This window comes from Aulonocara stuartgranti (assembly GCF_965226115.1).
Source record: "Aulonocara stuartgranti genome assembly, chromosome: 16".
In the NCBI taxonomy this organism is placed as follows: Eukaryota; Metazoa; Chordata; class Actinopteri; order Cichliformes; family Cichlidae; genus Aulonocara; species Aulonocara stuartgranti.
Genome location: NC_138952.1, coordinates 2,401,851 through 2,423,631, shown reverse-complemented (window position 1 = coordinate 2,423,631; position 21,781 = coordinate 2,401,851). Strand labels below are relative to the sequence as shown.

The following is a 21,781-nucleotide window of genomic DNA, read 5'->3' as shown; positions in this document are numbered from 1 at the left end:
GTTCATTTCTAAGACAATTTAAGGTCTTCTCTGTTCTTATTCTTTTGTAAATAATCTTGTGTCCATCGTTGTTCACTTTATAATGGCATTTATAAGATGCAAAGACTGGTAAATGGTCACTTATATCATTGATTAACAGCCCACTTTTTATCTTTCCTTCTATTATATTTGTAAATATATTATCTAATAGAGTTGCACAATGAGATGTTATTCTGGTCGGTCTTGTTATCAGTGGAAATAAACCGATGCTGTACATGGAATCAATAAATTCTTCTGAATTCTTTCTGAAATTTTCCTAATTTACTCATGTAAACATACATGAAAATAAGATATAAAAGGCAAAAAACAGAATGTGCTGCCAATATTTGGTATGACCACCTTTATTCTTTACATAGCCTGAACTCTCTCCACTCGTGCTCCTTCTGTTTCCGCCTTTTGTTCTGTTCTCTGTAGGATGACCCACGCTGCTTCACTGATGCTGAGGTGTGTTTCTATCCAGGTGTGCTTTCACAGCACGGGCAGGTGTGTTTGGGATCATGGCAGATGCTTTCCAGCGAGTATTACATGGTGGATTAAAATTTGGTAGTACTTTTCTGTGCTGGTAATTCATCAGTTTTAACAAGATCGTCAACACAACTGACAAAAACGTAGCTCGAGCCATGACAGAGCCTCCACCGCTGCACCTCTCTCTCTTTTGTCACTCAGTAAGGCCTTGACAGTCTCCTTCCACTGAGATCATTTTTTGATAATCATTTATAGGATTACCTCAAGGTCCAGATGCATCTCTCAGCTCCATCTCACGTCTTTTTGTGTTTTTACTAATTCTTAAGGATGTGCCTTTCAGCTGCAGACAGCTTTTAGGCCTGTCACCTCTTCATTTGTCCAACATTTGTCCAGTTTCTTCAGTTCTTTTTTTAAACACACTGCACACCATGCTGAGAGATGTCGAGTTTACTGTTAACAGCTCTCTGACATCTTTCATAGAGTCAGCTAAAGAAATGAGAACAAATTCTATGTTTTCGGCTGCCTAAAGGTTTAATTTAAAACTGGTAATTTGCTGAGTTGTCTGTTCATCCCTCAGTTAGGAGCCTTGTTATGGTTGAACAACTTGCAGGTCAGTGTTAAGTGGCTTAAACTGAACATGGTCAGGTACAAGGACTGGACTGAAAATGAGAGAAAAATAAGCCACATCTAAAAGAAAAGCTTACAAAGTTTGGCTTCAAAAACTGAAGGGTGGCTCAAGACTTTTGCACCGTACTGTATGTCTCATGTACAAGTCTGAGCAGATCCAGCTGACAGTCTCTGCTAAAGATCTGATGTGACGAACAAATTAGATTTAAGCAAACCCTAAAAAAACCGAGCCAATTAAAGATCTGCGGTAACGCCGTAAGTGGTCGGAGTAACTCTCTGGATATTTGTGTAATGATGAAATCTTCAGTGTCCACCTCTAACAGAAAACAAATCCCCAGCGCACTAAATGCAGTCATTAGTCAGTCATTTATCAGCTTACCGGAGACACTGGAGAGACTATGCTAAAAAGCTGCACTGATGTACAGCAGAGGAGGATGCATTAGAGTGACACACAATCTAGTCTGTGTGTGTGCGTGCGTGTAGGAGTGTTTCTACTTGATACTCTATCCTAAATGTGAAAGAACGCTGTGTCAGCAGGTACCATAACATCCACTGTTAAATGAGTACATTTGGAAGTGAAAGAAGAGAAGCGAACAGAGATGCCAACTGCACCTGATGACCAAGCAAAACACGTTTTACAGTCTAGACTCATCACTGAGATGAAAACATCATCATCTTCTCTCAAATAAATGTTTACAGTTCTCTTTTATGAGTTGAAGCATGTATTTTATCACATAAACATATCCTACAATGTTAAAAGTGTATTTTATGTTGACAGGATTCAGCTTCCTGAAGGTCGTATATGATTCCAGCTCATGGAAGGCAGTAAAAAAACCTCACGGAGCCCGGCAGATCGTCACTTATCCTCCACTCTTTGATCAATCTGTCCAAACATACGTGAGTGCACGTGCTCCTGTGAAGAAGAGGAGGAACTGGAGGAAATATAGAGAGGCGGAGGTATACGTACCCTGAATGTATACGTAGCTAACCAGCTAACATCACTCAGATGACACGCACACCAAATATATCCATGTCCCTCACCTTATGCTCTTTTTATTGACGGAGGGCCTGAGGGAAAATTATGTGCAATGAATGAGCAAAGCATTTGTTTCTGTCTGCAGACACACACACACACACACACACACACACACACACACAGGAACTTCATGTGATTTATGACCCTGCATAAAAGGAAGAGGACAGGCTGAAGAATAAATAATAAGTGTGACAAACACACATGTATGCAAACAGCTCGCGACCACAGAGGACCTGAAGGAGCTATTGATCAGCTGTGGAGAAACGAGTGAGCCATAAAGAGCGCAGACTGGAATGACTTCACTGTTTAACTACGGTGCGGTCATTAACCATGAATACGCCTGCGTCATGTGAGAGCGGCTCATACTGCAGCACAGCTCTGCTATGTGCTCGTTCACCACACCGTAGACGAGACTGTGCCCAAAACACATTTTCAACTAAAATATATTGTTTTCATTAATCTATATTTAAGTAAAGCAGGGCACGGGCCACACACACACACACACACACACACACACACACACACACACACACACACACACACACACACACACAGCACAGGGAGATCAATCTCCTGCTCTTGCTCTGTCAGACCAATAATAATTTTATAAATGTTTAAAATCAGAATCGGAAACTCGGCGTAGCTGTTAATAATGCTGCTATTAATAATTCAGAATTCTGTTCCATTAATAACATGGCGAGATGCTCCCTGAAATATATCAGCGTCCACAGTAAAGAAATATGTCCTTGTCCTTAAACTCTATAAATATTTACGCGACTCGTTATAAAAGAAGCCGTTTCTTTTTCTGTAATCTCTAATGTTCTGCGTCCCAGCTTACTGTAAAGCAGTTTTGTGGTCAGGCGTGTACTCGGGTCATGTGTACACGCTGGGTTACGCCTGCTCACCTGCTCATCAGTGCAAATATCTACTCAGCCAATCACATGAAAGCAGTTCAATGCTTTTAGGTAGACGTGGTTGAGGGTTCACAGACAATCGTCTGAGGTTATCAGGATATGCAGAAGAGCATCTCTGAATGCACAACAAGTCGAGCCTCGTAGGAGATGGGCTGCATCCTCAGACGACCACAAGGGGTGTGGTCTCCTGTTTCCTGTATGAGCTGCACAGGCTGCCTTTGGAATGTGGTTGGACGGGAGATGTGCATCATGGATGTGCACGAATCTGCAGAAACTGTGTGATGCTATCACGTCAACATCAGCGATGATCTGCGAGGAATGTTCCCAGCACCTTACTGAATCTGTGCCACGATTAATCAAGGTAAAAGTCACAAAAGTGGTTGAGTGCAGCAGCCGGGGCAGTAAGGTGGTCCACTCAGGACAAATCCAGTGGATATAAGTTGAAATCCTCTAAAGATAATCGAATGTTTAATGCTCAAAATGCATGTCGCTATACTTTACAGCAGTGGTGGGCAACTCCAGGTCTCAAGGACACGAAAAAAGTCTGAGTGTGTTCATATCTTTGTGGGGATCAAAAATTGGAAATTACTATACTTGTGGGGAGGAAAATGCTGGTCCCAAAAAGTTTGAAGGCATTTTTCACACTCGAAATGTGGTTTTAGTGATAGGGTTACAGTTGGGTCATGGTTAGGGTAAGAGGGTAGGGAAAGCATCATGTCAATTAGAGCAGCGGTCCCCAACCTTTTTTGTGCCACGGACCGGTTTATGCCCGACAATATTTTCACGGCCTTTAAGGTGTCGCGGATAAATACAACGAAATAAAACTAGTACCGGTACTGAAAAAAAGGAGATTTATTCATAACACACGTGAAAAGACCCAGGAAAACAGAGTCAACGATAAAAACGATAAGAAAATGACGCTGAAAACCGATAAAAACCCTGAAAACCAAACATTTCACACCTGAGCCTCAACTCTCGCGGCCCGGTACCAAACGACTCACGGACCGGTACCGGTCCGAGGCCCGGGGGTTGGGGACCGCTGAATTAGAGGTCCCCACGAGATATGAATACCCGACACGTGTGTGTGTGTGTGTGTGTGTGTGTGTGTGTGTGTGTGTGTGTGTGTGTGTGTGTGTGTCAGATTCTGTCAGCGCTGCATTCTTGGATGAAAAAGGATGAAAATAAACATCCACAGATCTGCTGACCCCAAGATTTTTTCTGTTGCATTTTCTTTCATTAGCACAAACACAAAGCCATGAAAAAAAATCAATAAAGCTTAAAGACATAAACTGCAGCTGATCCAGAAGCTCGTGGCACGGTGCAAACTTTGTAAAAATCTCTTATTTTTAGTTTGCATCCCTCTGCTGATTCAGATCACTGCAGAAACAAAGAAACGTGTCTCAGTTACAGATGAGCGCCTCGTGCTTTTGATGATCATCGACGTCCCATTCAGCCGCGTTAGGCAGCCATAAGGCTCAAACCCCGAAAACAAGCTTCTCACTAAAGTTTCACCAAACGAGATAAATTCATCTTGTTACACAGCAATTATTCTGTATCTTAAATACCCGCACCCACAAACAAACAGCCTAAAAATAAGCCGCATTATCTCTCAGCAAAGACCTGACAGACTGCAGGCGATAAGACCGAAGCAGCACAACAGAGAAAATATCGCTTTTTATTGACTGACGATGACGAGATAGAGGTGCAGACTTTTTCTTTCAACGCCTGTGTGTTCTCCCCGGTGTCAAGTTGTAGAGCGCCGGATCGTTATCAGCTGTGTCTTACAAGGATCAACCGGACCACAACAAGGGATCCGGGTCGATGCGTTAGCTCGCTTCACTCCGCTGTTCCCGTCTCACCTGCACGCTACCAAACAGCTTAATCAGTGTCAGTTATTATCCATCATCTCGTTCACACGGATATGAGACTTCAACATAGATCTGCTCTGTCGTCTTGACATTTTGTGATGTATTCAATTTTCTCTTTGCATTTCTCGTTGCCGTGGCTAATTTCCTACAGTAAATCTCCACAGCAATCTATTTCTCACACCTGCCCCGTTTCACCTTCCTCAGTTTATGCAGGTAATCATCTCTGCTGTCACTTCCATCTGTAGCTTGATACAATCCATCTCTCCTTCCCTCCCACTCCATCCTAATCTCTCCATCTCCTCTGCCCTGCCTTCATTTCCCTCCCTCGTCTCGCTCTTCATCTTCTTCCTCCTAATCTCCCAAGCTTCGCTCTAATTAGCTGACATCTCCACTAATGAAGTTTGACAACAAAAGATCACCAACGCTGGCAGGTGGGTCAGAGGGGAAACAGGGGGGAAAAAAGAAAGACAGGAAGGGGCAGGAAGTGAGGGAGAGGGTGTGTGTGAATGAAAAGAGCGAGGAACAGGGTGCTGTTGTGTATGTGGGGCGGGCACACAGACGAGCTGTCAGGCTACTCGCTTTCTTTCTTTTTCCATACAGCCTAACAGGAAGTGACATGTGTTTTTGAAATGCAGCTGACAGGATATGACACTGCTTCTTATACGGTGCCGTCTGCACACGAGGAGTAATTAGCACTCTATCGACTGCCATGACATCAATCAGACTAGCTGTCTAAATCCCCGCGTGTGCAAGAGACGCGCTCACAGCGGCAGAGGAGGCTGGCATCCAATCGCCATGGCAATCAGTGAGCCTGTGAGTACTGTACAGATTCAATATTGTCAGGCATAACATTATCCAGACAAGCCTACGCGTGTGTGTGTGTGTGTGTGTGTGTGTGTGTGTCATAGGTGGACCTTCGGGCCTATAAGAGTCCTTATGAAGCTTGATCTACACGTTCTTTCTTCATTTAAATCTAAAACAAAGCCGATTAAAGGGTTTTCTTACGATACGCCAAAATAAGATTTTAAGAAGTTAAATGTCTACCTCCAGTTTTGCTCTGTGGCATCATCAGGTGTACCTGAGGTCAGGAATTGTTGGGGCCACGTCTATCTCTTATAACGTCTCTGATCAGACTCAAATATCTGTAAAAATGTGATCACAAAGTTCTCAGACTCCTGCCTTAGAAGCCATAAATAAACATCTCCTCATGCAGCTCCGCACTGCTTCCAGCTGTTTCCCAGCCAAGTCCTGCTCCCACCACGTTCCTGTGCATTCTGTGATTTCCTCGCTTCATCACCGACCTCGTCGCATTTGGTGTGATCTGACTTTCATGCTGAAGACCGTCCTCTGATTACGACTCCAAAAGCACACGGCGGCGTGAGAGTCCGAGTCTGAAGGCGACACAAAGCAAAGTCCACAAGCATTTGCACTGTTAATTCATCCCCCGGGTCACACTGTCAACATGGAGGTCTACTGTAATGAACCGCGGTCTCTGAGGGAAAACATCTGGCACAAACCACCTACACTCTGACACCGTGCGCCACTTTCAGCTTTTGGCTGCTCTCTGATTCACGACGCTCAGCGGGAAGCTCCGCGTGTTTGATTTGGCACACTTTTACCCCGGATGCTCTTCCTGACGTAACCCCACAGGGATTTGTGTCTCTTCCCGGGGATGCTTTGGTTTTTAGGCGAATGTGTAAACCACCACAAAGCCACTTTACTGAAATGCTTCTCAATATCTGGTCCATACGACCTCATCCTAAAAGAAAGGCAGCAGCGATGGAAGAGGTGGCAAAGTTGACATCCTAGACTGGAAAATGGGAAGGATTTAAATCAGGTATGCGTTAAAGACATAAAAATTAAGAAAAAAGAGATGTGTTGTTGTTTAAATGCTTCCTGTTCATGTTTGCATTAATTCTGCAGTAGGTTTGGGTGAGTCTGCACACTACTCCATCAAGGGGCCCAAATTCAGCGCTAGAAAATAAAACTGAAGCTCACACTGAGTGTATGACAGAAACACGCACATGCAGTATTTACATTGTGTCTTGTTACACAGTAACACACAGTCCGAGCGCACACAGGTATCTGTAGACACACGACAGATGAAAATCAGGGAAAACCATCAACGTATGAATAATAATATGACAGATGAACAATAGCAGCGTTTAGCGAGTCTGTGAACGTGCGTGCACTCGTCCTTTGAAGAGGAAGAGTGCATGTGCCCATGTGTCCTTTTACCACGCACATGCTCTATCGCGGGCGGATGTCCTTTGCATGGAATTTATTTTTCATTGAGAACTACTTGTGCAAATACGAGAGGCGGAAATCATTAAATGAGAGGAAGAGAGTGCAACAGGGGGAAGAGAGACCTAGAAAGGGTCTATTGAAGGAAAGAGAGCAAGGGGGAGGAAAGGATGGAGCACACGAGTGCCTCTTGAGAGCTTTTCCTTATTAGCCAGGCTGAATCACACGCTTTGAGTCCAGAAAACACACACTCGGGCTCTTTTCTCGTCTGCTCCCCATTACTACCCCTCACCCCACAACCTTTTCTCATTCCTCTCTTTTAGTCCTCTTCACATTCACCACTTTCTACTCCAAGCATCTCAGTCCAGCTTATCCTTTACTTTTTTCTGTGTTCCCATCTACTTTTCTCAGTCTAATTGCCCCTGTAGCCTCGGACACTCACTGACCTTCTCCTCTCTTTGTCCACCGACTTCCCCTCATCTCATTGGTTGAATTTTCCCAAAACATGTACTTAGCCTCTCTTCCCCTCTGAATCCCTCGCTGCCTCCTCTTTTCTCCTTTTCTCTACAGTAGTTGATCCACTTTTCTCATTCCTGCATTTATTTGCGACCCCTCAGACTGAAAATTTGGACCACCTACAATATTCGCTCTCTCGTGTGGAATTTTCCTCTTTTAATTTAAATTATTAGTTTTGAATTCTCTCATCTTGTATTTCTTCTCTTATTATTATTCACCCACTACCCTTTTCTTTACTCCACATTCGCCTTTGCCCATATTTAGATTTGAATCCTACATTTTCTTTCTGCTAACTTGTTCCTTTAGCAACAGGCAGCCAATCCAGTCTTTCTTCTTTCTAACGTGCTTCACTCTTCCCGTCCTCTTTTTCCTTAAACCCACTTCCCCTTTCATTGAACTTCCTTTAATCCTAAAACAATCCTTGGTTCCTGGATCCAACTGTGTGCTTCAGTTTATAAGCAAGATTATAAATGATGATGCGCGATCATTTTCACAGTAACTGTTGGTCGTAAAATTCGGTTTTCTATGTTTTACCTACAGAGTATCTGGAGTCTCACATGTAAACACTGGTCAAACATGAGCTTTCCCTGTAAACTATCCATGACAACAGTCATAAAAGGTAAGAAAGAACAGTTTACAGACCCTGCAATGCTGTGCAAAAGTCTTGAGCCTGCCCTCATTTCTTCATATTTTGCTGAGAAAGCTGCAGTAATTTGTTTTAAGATATCCAAACAATGACCACCTGCATTCTTTCTCTGAGTATCTTCAGGAATATTTCTCCAGGCTTCTTGAAGGACATCCAAAGCTCTTCTTGTTCTGTTCTCTGTAGGATGATCCCACACTGCTTCGGTAATGGTGAAGGCCAGGCTCTGATGATCCACGACTGATAGAAAAACACAGAGTGGAACACTATCTATGTATGCTTTTACTGCCCCGCAGTGTGTTTGGGGTTTTTATCATCATGAACACTAAACGAGATGTTTTCCAGATGGTGCTGCACGGTGGATCATAATCTGATGATGCTTTTCTGGTTTCTTAATTCCATTAATTCTGATAAGATGGACATAAAAGACACGACAGATAATCCTCAGCCTCTGTAGAAACCTTTTTTAGAACTGCCACATTTGTCCAGTTTCCTCACATTTTTTAAGGCGATGCGGACTTTACCTGGATAAACCAAGTTTTCAGATAATAAATCTCTGAGAATCAGCTTGTTTGGTGCAAAATTAGTATCAAACTACTAAATTGTCTATTATGCATACTTATATACTTATGTTATGTGACTTATATATTCTGAATAATTCATAGGTCAGTGTTAAGTACTTTAACAAACAAACATTTCTGTGAAAATGGTCAGCTACAAGGAGAAAAAGCAGCCGTGTCCCAAAAAACAAAACTGGTTTAATTATTTAAAACATGAGCAGAAAGTTTTGATCCTTGGAAGCAAAATAAAGTGAGATTAGGAGTAACTCAAGACTTTTGCACGGTGCTGTATGTGCAGGTGGAATTAAATGCAATTTCTTATTGTCTGACTGAAATAAAATATTTTTGTTAGTAATTCCCCTGCCAGCTAGCAGGCAGCCACCAAAGTGGCAAAGCGATGCAGAGAGAAAGTGAAGAGGCTCCAAAGCTGTTGCAGCAAAATAAAAGACCAAAATGCTGAATTACCATCACTGACCAACAGTTCCATCACTCCAGAGTTCCAGTGCAGCGTAAATACGAGCAGAAAATCAGGCCCACAGGTTTATGGAGTCTTAGTTGTTCATTCAGTTTTTTAGTTAAAATCATGTAACTCACAACAAAGCACCCGGACACGCATGCTCACAAAGCCCTCCAAACGCTAATTACCTACATGGAGAGATTTATGTGGCAAACAGCATTCATACTGACAAACCTGGCACTCCTGACGACTTCCTGCAGTGTGTGTGTGTGTGTGTGTGTGTGTGTGTGTGTGTGTGTGTGTGTGTGTAAGAGAAACAGTGAGGGAGAGGAAAAGGTGTGCAGGTTAAAGACAGTGAGTATGTATTCTTGTGAGTGTGACTGTGTGCGACACGACGAGCTGAGAGAACGTCTGATTAATTAACGCAGAGGACAGAAAGCCTCTCCAGTGACCAGCCGAGCAACGCTAAAAGCTCATAACTTCTTCCTGTACGAGCGCCCGCTGTGTCTGTTTTTCTGTTTCACCAACGCAACTCTGAACGTCCTGAGAGCGTATATTGTTTCCACTGATGTGTGTATCAACCAGCGCGTCAGTATATGTGATGAGCTGCGTAAACATATAAAAGCAGACCTCCAAACAGCATTATGTGTGAGAAACTACAACAACTACCAACCCCCGTCTTCCTTCTCTCACCCCACCCGGTCGCAGCAGATGGCCCCGCCCCTCCCTGAGCCTGGTGGAGGAGGCTTCTTCCTGTTAAAAGGGAGTTTTTCCTTCCCACTGTCACCAAAGCGCTTGCTCACATGGGGTCATATGATTGTTGGGTTTGTCTCTGTATGTGTTATTGTAGAGTCTACCTTACAATATAAAGCACCTTGAGCTGAATGTTGTTGTGATTTGTATAAATAACTCTGAATTGGACTGAACAGGCTATTATGTTACAATAATAGAAATTCTGAGAAAGTGTAATATTACTGTATAATTTAGCAGTTTTCATTTCATTTTGACTTTTCGTTTTTAATTCAGTTTTGTTTCCAGAGCAGATTTTCTTGTTTCTGTTTAGTTTTTATTATTTTCAGTCTTAGTTTTAGTCTTTTCCATATGGAGAGAATTTGCCAGAAGCAAAATCTAAGAAAATCAGTCCAGAGCTGTTTGAAAGCAGTGATCTCAGTCAGTAAACGCGTCCATCAAAGCATCAACAGGCAAGTTTTATTTGTTTTTTTAAATAAACTGATAAACAGATATTAATACTAAGTAGATTTCCTCTATAGCTGCATTTTATTTCAGTTCAAAGATCATTTAGTTCAAAGTTTTTATTTTTATTTGAATAAACTATTTTAGTTTGAAATCTAGTTTCAGTTTCCTAATGGACTGCTTGGTTCAGACTGCAGGGCAGGAAATAAACTGCCAACACCTGCACAGCTGCTGAACCTGCAACGTTATAAACAGCGAGCGAGACCACCACACGGGGCTGTATTATTTCTTAATGAAAAGTAATGCTGTGCTGCTCTATTATTAAGTCAGGAGGAACTGTGCTTTCTCTTTGTGAAATCAGAAACAAATGCACTCTAGACGTTTTTTCTTTATGTCTCTTCTTGTCGATATTGCTCTCTACTTATCTTCCAGCCGAGTGCTACAATACCTCCCTCCCTCTCTCTCAGGCTTACTCCTTTCTGGTCTCTCAAGGCTGATTGTTTTCTAATTGGTGTAGTGCCAGGGGTCATGGTTGTTATGGAAACCTGCAAGGGGTACTTGGAAGGGTTGGACCTGGTGCTGGTGGTGGCTGGGTAAGGGTGGGGAGGGGGCACCCACTCAAGAAAACTGAGGGCAGCTCTTATCCGAGGCTTGGTAGTCACTTCAGAAAATGGACTGGGTGTTGGTGTGCCAGTCTTTTTGTGCAGAAACCATCACAGTCTGAGTGCCGACTCACAACTTCCAACATCTGCTGGAGGATCGACGCTTAGCTTTAAGGTAAATTTAAAGGTCTGTTTCACTTAAGCTGTAGGCTGTGGTTTCTAAAGTCAGGGCTAAGGAGGGCACAGTGAATGCATTTTCACCAAGTCTCCTCACAGAGACAGAAACACCTGCATGAGTGTGATCAGCAGCAAAGATACTCTCATTAAACTCTATTTATCTTTGCCAAAGCAATCATAACCTGCTGATTTAAAAAACCGAGGGGTGGCACTACACTGTTTGGATAGATGATGCTGGGAGGCCTGTTAGAAGGACAGTCAATCAGCAGAAACGCCAACGTGAGAAATCCTTCCCTCGGTGGAAAGAGTCCTCTGAAAATGTGTGCAACTGTCACAATAGATTATACGGGCGCATGGATTATTACATTTGAGGCTGTGTTCGTAGACGTGAAGAGAGGATGTGGCTCATTTATTTGAAAACACATTTATGCTAGTGCTTATTATCTTTACCAAATGTGTTGTGTCTGGATGCCTCAGTGTGTGTGTGCATGTGTGTTGGTGTGTCCAATGAGTTTACTAAATGAGTCTGCACTAAACTCTGCCATGCATATGGAATTAAGCTGGAAGTGCCCTTTGGAATTAAAGGTGGTAGGCTACTTGAGAAGCAGACAGCGTGATATATCGCTGTGCTGTGTGGTTAAATAACTGTCCTTCCATAATAGAACTGTTTAACACAAATCCCTGACTAACCAAATAACTAAATATAATCTTAGAATGTAAGGTTCACGCATGAAGCCAGCTATACAAAGAGAAACAAATTCCTATCCATTAGAGCAGGGGTCGGCAACCCCAGGCATGCGTGCCACAGCTGGCACGCGAAGGGTTAACTGATGGCACGACCACAGCTGGACTGGCCACCATCGATGGTGATTTTTCGTTTTTATGGGCCGATGATTTTTTTTCTTTGTAACGGTATAAACAATGGAAGGTGGTGGATTGGCCAGATGCTGGTCGGTGTGTAAAAATAACTCAGTTGTTTGGTGGTGGTTATGGCGGTGCTTCCACAGATTCAGTAACATTGGTAAGTGGTGGAGGCCAGCAGGTGGATGAGGGAAAGGGGAGGCAGGAGGAGAGACCCGAGGCGGCCGCTGGTCCGAGTGTCAGGTGAACTGAACTTCAGGTAAGAAGTTATGACCTGCAGTCTATCTGGGTCAGATATAAACCAAGTTTAGGTGGAGTTTATTTTCGTTGTGCTGACTTTTTACAGTCAGTTGCAATAACTCGTACTGCGTGCTAGCTAGCATGACGGAGTTTCTATGCAGCTGGGTGGGTGCTATGATGTTACTGATAGTGAACTTTATTTTATTCATAAGGTTAGTTAGTAGAGTTTCCAACCGTCCTGTACAAACTGAATCGTCTCGTATTCAGAGAAAATATCACGCGTTTCGTGTTGAGCTGAAAAGGAACCGTTTGTCCCAGACTTCAGCTAGGATGAAAAAGGCACAAAGCTGGATTTATTCTGTCTTTGCTGCACAGCTGCCTCTTCTTCTCTCATTCTCTCCCTCCCTCTCCTGTTGCTATTTCAATCATGAAACTGATCAATGATCAGCTGATCGGCTTTTCTCTGTTGTTTGTTTATCGCTCACTTTGCGCCAGAAACAGGAAACCAGCGGATGTCGCGCTAAACAACAGCAGCACGTTTAAGCTTGATCAGCTGTTGTTAGAATTTATTTAATATTAATTTCAAGTATCAGCTGATGTTTGCTGGAGCCACAGCTGTAAAGCTGCTGGTCATGATGTCGGTTTGGATATGTGGTGAGAGGGAAACATGAAGATGAAACCAGGAGATGTCCTTACTGGATCATCAGAGCTGTGATGGAGAAACAGGTTTACCTTTTAGGTGACATGAATGAGTTGAAGTTATGAACGGTTTCTGAGAGACAAATAACACCAGGATCCTTTTCTAAGTAGCTGACAGCTGGTAACTGTGCAGGGGCGGGTCTAGCAAAGCTTTGCCAGGGGGCCAGGTAGGGCATTAACAGGGAAAGGGGGGCACAAAGAAATACTTTTCTTTCTTATTCTCATTTAAAATGTCTCGCTTTTATTAAATAATTATCTGAATCTTACAACCAACGTTTTTATCTGACGTAAAATGTATGGAAATCATGCATATACCAACAAGACAGTACATCACTGTCACATTGCAGAGGCCTTATTGACAGTGTTTGGCTCTACATATCTGTGTGAGCACATTTTCTCTCACATGAGTCCTCAGGTAGCCTCTGAATGCTGGACACTCGGAGACCAGAGATCACATTAATATGTGTATTAACAAACATGCCATATTGGCTCAGTTTACTTTTCTTAACATTGTTGTGAGGAGACCATAAAAAGCATTTGCATTTTCTGTTGTACAGTTCATTTGCTGTTATGGATAACAAGTGTATGTTTTTTTGTTTCAAAATAGCTGATGACTATTCGCTGAAAGCTGCCAACATCTGCGAACAAATATAATTCTATAAAGTTGTTCTATATAGTGTGTAACTGTTGATATAGAGCGTTATTACATTTATTGCTAATGCAATCATATGGCACACTGACTTCTGAGGAAATTGTAGATGGCACTCATCATCAGAAAGGTTGCCGACCCCTGCATTTTCTAATTAATCCACATATTGCATACAAATGTAGTAATGTAGATGTAAATGCTTCCTGAAACTGATATGATGTTTAAAGGTTTAAGTTTTCAGTGCAAGATGTAAATTTCAAATGACTTCTGTTTTTTTAACCCTCCCAATACAAAAGTAGAATCCCAGCTACGGTGGCTGCTGTAGGACAAACATGTTTTAGTCAGCCAAGAGCTCAAAAATATCACGTTTTTACTGTACCGTCGTAACGCCCGTGGCCAGCCAGTGTGATTCTACTACTGTTTGGACCCTATCTGCATCCCTATCTGTGGAAGGCTGTGAGTGCACTGTTTACCTCAGCTGTCAATGCTGGGTGAGAAGTGTCCACCTTTATTTAGTCTGGAAGATGCAGTTATGGCAGACTCTGTCTGAGCCTGAGTCAGTAAATCAGAAAAGCTCACTTCTGACCAGAGACTGAGGTGAATCATTGAGGATATGCTGAGCTATCAGTAAGCGCTGCTGTTAGCTACTCTTAGCCTCTGTTACCTCTTGTTAGCCACTGTTAGCTGTTGTTAGCAGCTGTTAAGTAGTATTAGTAAACATTCTTTGAAGTGGGTGTAACTGTTGAACACTTAGTGAAGAAACTCTCCTAATATATATAAATGAAATCAGACTGTTTTTCAAAGGAAAGTGTATAAAATTAACTGGCGTAACATTATCTTATAAGTAGCTGTTGTTGTTTAGCTAGCTCTTGTTAGCTGTCCAACAGGAGCTAGCTAAACAACATTAAACATTATTTATTAGCTTTAATAAATGATAGTAACAATGAACATGTTTGTGCACGTTTCCATGTGTTAGAGACTTCAGTTCAGGAGATGAGGTACGAGGTGAGGATGAAGTTTATTAAGATGCTAGTGACGCCGTCTCTTTCCTTCCTGTTTGACGAAGTTTATGAGAATGCATTAGAACATAGGTGTCAAACTCTGGCCCGCGGGCCAAATTTGGCCCGCAGCCTAATTATATTTGGCCCGCGAAGCCATACCAAATGACTATTAGAGCTGGCCTACTGGTATTATACAGCTAATATATATATTGTTTAGTATTAAGCGTTGCTTGTTCCATATTCAGTTTTTCAGCAAAACGTGTTCGAGTCCATAAGAAAAGATTCATTCTCATATCTGGAGGAAGATTTTTTTTTCAATAAATATTAACGTTAGCCCGCGACCTTGTTCCAGATTTGAATTTTGGCCCACTGTGTATTTGAGTTTGACACCCCTGCATTAGAAGATGTTATTGCATACTATTCTATGCATATTTTTGATTACAATATCCTTTTGTCTATTAAATAACTTATTATTTAGGACACCTTTAAACTCAAATAATAAAAGAATGATGGGATTATTGCAGAAAAATGTGTGCTCTTCTCTTGTCTCTGTTTTCCAGAACTCTCACAATCTACTGCACGATCAAGCACTAGCTAACAATTGACTGCCCGCTCACTGCTGATGTGGTCTTTCTTGCACACTTCATAGACACCTACAGACATGTAGGCGTCTGTATTTGTTAGGCTTTTTTGGTGTTGGTCTCAGGTATGATGTTATCTATCACTTAAGTTATCATCACCACCCAATATCAGCTGGCACACTACAGATCCTGCTTTGTAATCTGGCTTTTAGAGCCATTTTCAATCAACTTTCTTTCTAACACACACGAATCTGTACCTAACACACACCTAACTCCACGAGCACACGTAGCTGGGTTCAGCTGTGAGCTGCACGGTGTTTCCGTCACTGTGTTGGTCTTTGTGTCGATCTGTGTGTGTGTTTGCATGCATGTGTGTGAAAGAGGTGTTCTTCACTGCTTTGCTGACGTGCTGATGGAGTTCTTAGAGATTTTGTTTATCTCCTATATGCATACAGTGGCTCAGGCCTCCCTTGACTCACAGCAGCACACACACACACACACACACACACACACACACACACCCCGCTGACACACTAACTTCTTTTTCTAGCACCATCGATTACTGTCAGCCAATACCTGCACTTCCTTCTGTCTGCATCATCAGGTTTCAGGAAGTGATGATAAATGAACAGCACCGTCTGCCAAAACCTGAGGCCATAGATATATAGCTCTAAAGAAATCAAAACATTTTAAGACCCATGCTGCTTTAAATAAGGAAAAAGACGAGAAAACGTTAGAGCTCTTATCCAAGATGGCGCCGGTGTGCATGGCTGGCCGTCTTCGACTCCGTCTGCGCCTCGGCGTTGCACTCCTTGTGTCTTTATCTTTGGCACTTTGTTCTCTAGGTGATTGTACGCTAATAACCTATGATAGAAACACGCTCCTGAATCTTCGTTTCTCCTGTTCTCAACGACCGAACTGTCTTGGGACCGCGGGTGATGCCATTCCTCTGATGCCCGTCTCTCCCACTCATCTGACCGATTTACCTCCTCACATGCCCCGCAGGATACGCCCCAGGAGACGGGGTAGAAGGAGTGGTGTCCGTGTCCGCTTCAAGGCTTATATCAGAGCCATGGCTACGGATTACCCCCCTACTAGCTGTGAATTTTCTCGTTTCATCCACCATCTTGGTAGCCGCTTTGTGGCTAAACTGCTCAACCACCGCTGGATATGTCCCGTTGGCCCTCAGTCCTATCCTGCCTGCCCAGTGGCCTTCCACTCTGCTCGTTCTTGGATATCACTGCCTGGCCGTGGTGTTCAACAAAACAACCTCAGTACCCTCAAACGAGCTACTACTAAGGACAGGACTCCTCGGACTCGGATGGCCTTATTTAATGTTAGGTCTCTTTCTAATAAGGCCTTCCTCTTAAATGATTTTTTTCTCTCCTCGGGTCTGGATGTTTTATTTTTGACTGAGACATGGACCTCTCCGGGTGAGTTCATCCCCTTCTCTGAACTTCTCCCTTCTGACTGTGCCTTTTTTAGCTCACCGAGGCTTACTGGTAGAGGTGGTGGCTTAGCCTCGGTTTTTAGAAATAAACTTGAGGCACGGCTGCTACCCTCCCCAACCTATTCTAGCTTTGAAGCTCAGCTATTGGAATTGACTGGCCCTCGAACTACTCTGTGTGTCGTGGCTTATCGTCCGCCTAAATATCATAAGATGTTCATTTCTGAATTTGCTGATTTTTTGGGTTCTATTCTTTTTAAATATGATTCTGTAGTTATTTCTGGTAACTTCAATATTCATGTTTGTTGTATGGATGACCACCTGTCTAAAGATTTTTCTGCACTGACTGACTCTTTTAATCTTACCCAGTGGGTAAATGAACCTACTCATGTTAAGGGTCACACCCTTGATCTGGTTTTTTCATTTAACGTGGATATATGCATTAAGGAAATTAGAAATACTGGACTTTCTGATCATTCCCCGGTCATCTTTGACGTTGACCTGGGTATCACTGACCCTTACTTGGAGGTTCCTCTCCATCCTACTCGGACTATTAACGCCGATACTGTGGTCAACTTCTCTACATCTTTTGTTAATTCTTCATTTAATATGTCGGACTGTTTTATCCCACACACACTTGAGAATTTTACCAATACTTTTTTAACTACATGTTCCTCGATTCTTAACACTATTGCACCTATCAAACACAAACGCCCCAGAACCTACTCGCAATGCTGGTTAAACGACTCTGTCCGTGTTCTACGGCGTTTGTGCAGGCGCGATGAGAGGAGGTGGAGGAATGATAGACTCCAGTCATCATATGACATTTTACGTATTAGCCGCTCGAAATTCCAATCTGCTGCCAGAATGGCTAAAGCAGCCTTCTTCGCTAAGATTATTACTTCTAATGGTGACAATCCTCGCATCCTATTTAAAATTTTTAACTCAGTGGTGAATCCTCGTCCCTCTATGCCACTCTCGTGCGCCCCAGGTCTCTGTGAAAAATTTTCAAACTACTTTCTAGATAAAGTTTTATCTCTTAGATCTACGCTTCCTTTGGTGGCTGACAGTATGTCTAATCCTGACTGTTCTGCTGCCTTACATCAATTTGGATTAATTTCACTTCCCACTCTGAAGCGTATAACTGAGAAACTAAACAATACTAATTGTGTACATGATGTTCTTCCATCTCGTATAGTCAAGGATTGTTTTAATGTAATTGGACCCTGTCTATTGTCTATATTGAACCTCTCCTTGCTTTCTGGTTATGTACCTTCAGTTCTTAAACATGCTTTTATTCAACCTGTTTTAAAGAAAAATAACCTGGATCATAGTGATTTTGCCAACTATAGGCCGATTTCCAAGCTTCCTTTCTTGGCTAAAATCCTTGAGAAGGTGGTTCTACTTCAACTGCAGACCTACCTGGACGAGAATAATATAAATGATAAATTCCAATCAGCCTTTAAACAACATCATAGCACTGAATCAGCGCTGCTTCGTGTTTTTAATGATCTTTTACTTATGGCTGATAATGGTCGTCCTTCTGTTTTAGTTCTATTGGATCTTTCATCTGCATTTGATATGGTTGACCATAACATCCTAGTCGCAAGATTAGAGCACTCTGTTGGCATTAAGGGCACTGCCTTGGACTGGTTCAAATCTTACCTCTCCAATCGGCTTTCTTCGGTACATCTGGCCTCATCTTCCTCTTCCCCTGTACCTGTTTGCTGTGGTGTCCCCCAGGGTTCTGTGTTAGGCCCGACCCTTTTCTCACTGTATATGCTTCCTTTAAGCGCTATCTTTGAGAAATACCACATTGCTTTTCACTATTATGCGGATGACATCCAGATTTATTTTGAGTTACATGATGATCTCGCTTTATCTTTAAATAACTTTCGTGAGTGCATGAGTGAGGTCAAGAAATGGCTGTTGGCAAATACTCTTATTCTCAATGAAAAAAAGACTGAAATCATGATTTTTGGCAGTAATGCCCTTCGCGCCAAACTTCAAGATGCCTTTGGCTTTCTTACTAGTTCTTTCTCTGATACTGTCAGGAATCTGGGTGTCTTGTTTGACAGCTCCTTTAAACTTGATAAACAGGTGTCTGCTGTTGTCAGATCTAGTTTTTATCAGCTTCGTCTCATCTCCAGGGCCAGACACTATATCCCGTATAATGACTTAGAAAAGCTCATTCATGCTTTTGTAACGTCAAGACTAGATTACTGTAACTCACTCTATTCTGGTCTCCATGCTACCCTTCTACATAGATTACAGACAGTTCAGAATGCTGCGGCACGTATTCTAACTAAAACCAAGAAGTTTGACCATATTACTCCGGTTCTTGCTGAGCTGCATTGGCTGCCTATCAAATACCGTATTCAATTTAAAATTTTGCTGCTTACTTTTAAAATTATCAATAATACTGCACCAACCTATCTTAAGGAACTTTTAAACCCTTATGTCCCTGCCAGGGCTTTAAGGTCATCCTCGCAGTTATTGTTAGTTCAGCCCAGATCTCGGTTGAAATCTAGAGGCGATCGATCGTTTGCCTTTGCTGCACCTGAGTTATGGAACAGCCTCCCGATTGGCATTCGGGAGTCTGATTCTATTTTTTCTTTTAAAGCACGCCTTAAAACTTATCTTTTTGAACTTGCCTTTTCTACCCGTTAAATGCTGACTGTTAACTGCGACCTATTGCATTAACTTTTTACTATTCCTTCATTCTTGGTGTTCTCTATCATGCGGCACTGGGTCTGCTATAATCTATGTGCTGCAGTCCATTTTATTAGTGGCTTTCTACTGTGAACATTGTCTGCTGTTCTTATTATATTTGATATTAATCCTCTTAACTGTATTATTTTATTGTTTTTCTGTAAAGCACTTTGGTATGCCTAGGCTTTTAATGTGCTCTATAAATAAAGGTTGTTGTTGTTGTTGTTAAATTCAGAGGTTTTATTGGTTTTACAGATTATATGAGGCAAACCATTTAAAAAGGGCATTTTTATTATTTTGTTATATAAATATAACATTTTATATTTTTGCATAGAATGAGATTTATGAGTGGGAGACTTAAGACAGCAACATATTGTGAAATTTCTTCTTGTAATACATTATCAATACACTACTGGCAAATATCAATATTTTGCCTCCGAACATGGAGGCACTCTAAACTGATTTCCCACCCTGCCAATTAGACTTACCAGAATAGCTACTCTGTGGCTCTCTGTGGTGGCGCTTATCAAATTAATTAGAGTAAAGTAAATGGCAGTTAACCAGCTTCCAGTGAAGAAGAAAAACTCAGAGAGGGGGGAATTTGTGGACTGTTGGGGAAAACAGCTTTGTGAGATACTGTAGATGATTGTCTTTCGGTGTATTATCTGATTCCCGAGCACAGCTTACATGCTTGGTGAGACAGTTTTCTTTTTGTGAATCCTCTTAACAATTAGATTTCTTTTAATAATGTTGAGGGACTCGACACTGTGAATCAAGGTCAAAGAGTCCTGACTCTGCATTTAAAAAGAAAAACCCTCTTAGGCACGAAGTTAAGAATACAGGAAAGGCAGTGTCAGAAAACATCTCCGGGATGCTCGTAGCTGTCCATCAAACAGCTTTACTCCTTTGCAAGGAGACAGGTACAGAAATGAGGTGGATGCACACGTGTGTGGGAGAATATCTGCACTGGCAGATATATTCAGAGGTAAGTGAGCTGTGACTGACATCATAAAGGAAAGAAGTCAGGATTGGGAAACGGAGAGGAACACTGAGCCCTGCTTTCTTATGACACACACACACACACACACACACACGGATGTTATGTGTACGTCAGCACACAGCCACTCATACTGAAGACTGAAGCACAAACAAGTCAATCTTTTCTTTTTGTCTGTCTCTATCTGTATTGTTTTAAAACTGACACACACACACACACACACACACACACACACACACACACACTGGCCTCAGGCAGATGAATGTGATTCAGTAGAAGAGCAAAGAGAATGGAAACATGAAGATGCTGCTGTACTGCAACACTGACGAGGAACAGGAGGTGGACTAAAAGTGACAGCACGCTTTGGTCACGTTCTGTGTATACACGACACCTTTCTGACACACAGGTAACAGTACGCTGTAGCTGTGTGATGGCCCCTGTAACCCACTGATGGGGAACCTTTTTCACAAGCTCCACTGGGAGCCTCCCATGTGCCACACCTGGTGGGACTCTGGTGTATCCACACCTTTCTGAGCTTTCACATGTTCCAGGTATAGAATCTGAACATAACTAATGAATAAGACCATTGTGCTCTCAAAATCCTTTTCGTCTTATCATTACATCCCAACAAGGTCGTAGCTCCTTACCTGTCATTAGCCTGAGGAGGAGCAGGAGGAGACGTAGTTCCAGCTCCCCTTGATTTGTTGACTTTGGCGTAGAGCCTATCCAGAGGGTCATCATCGGGGATGACTCCGGGCTCGTTAGTATGATTTCCGTGCCCTTGAAAGCCGGATGGGCCGAGAGGGGAAGGTGTACGAGCGTGCTGAAACGCTCTGTAGGGAGGCGACTGAGACAGAGGCTGTGGCACCGAGCCCATATCTCGGTCCCTGAAGGATTGTATACGGGCGTAGTTGGGATCTGCGTCATCATCTTCAAAATCGGGATATGCCGAACCGCCGCCGCCGCCCTGCCGCTGATCTTGTAACTCGGGATGCGATGCCTCGATTCTGGAAAGGAAACGCAGGACTAATTATTGCATCTATTGAATGTATTTTGATTAGTGGACTAGCATAGAAAAAATCAAAAGCATAGAGCTCAGATATGACAGGCGTGGAGCATACAGAGGGGTGGAGACAGACTGATAAAGGTAATTAAAAGAGCTGTTAAAGTGAGCATTCATGTTCTTCAGCATAGACAGACTAACACACCTCCTCTGAGTGCATGCAGTATTTCAGCTATTTCATCCTAATCA

The 21,781-nt window shown here is 42.5% G+C and overlaps 1 protein-coding gene across 1 annotated transcript in view; it reads right to left on the bottom strand.

Annotated features, from left to right (window-relative positions):
* The window catches only part of LOC309690959 (partitioning defective 3 homolog B-like), a 223,181-nt gene that overhangs the window by 55,939 nt on the left and 145,461 nt on the right, over window positions 1-21,781 (bottom strand). The window contains 1 exon segment of the mRNA XM_082508445.1: window positions 21,177-21,536. Within this exon segment, the coding sequence (XP_082364571.1) occupies window positions 21,177-21,536 (360 nt within the window).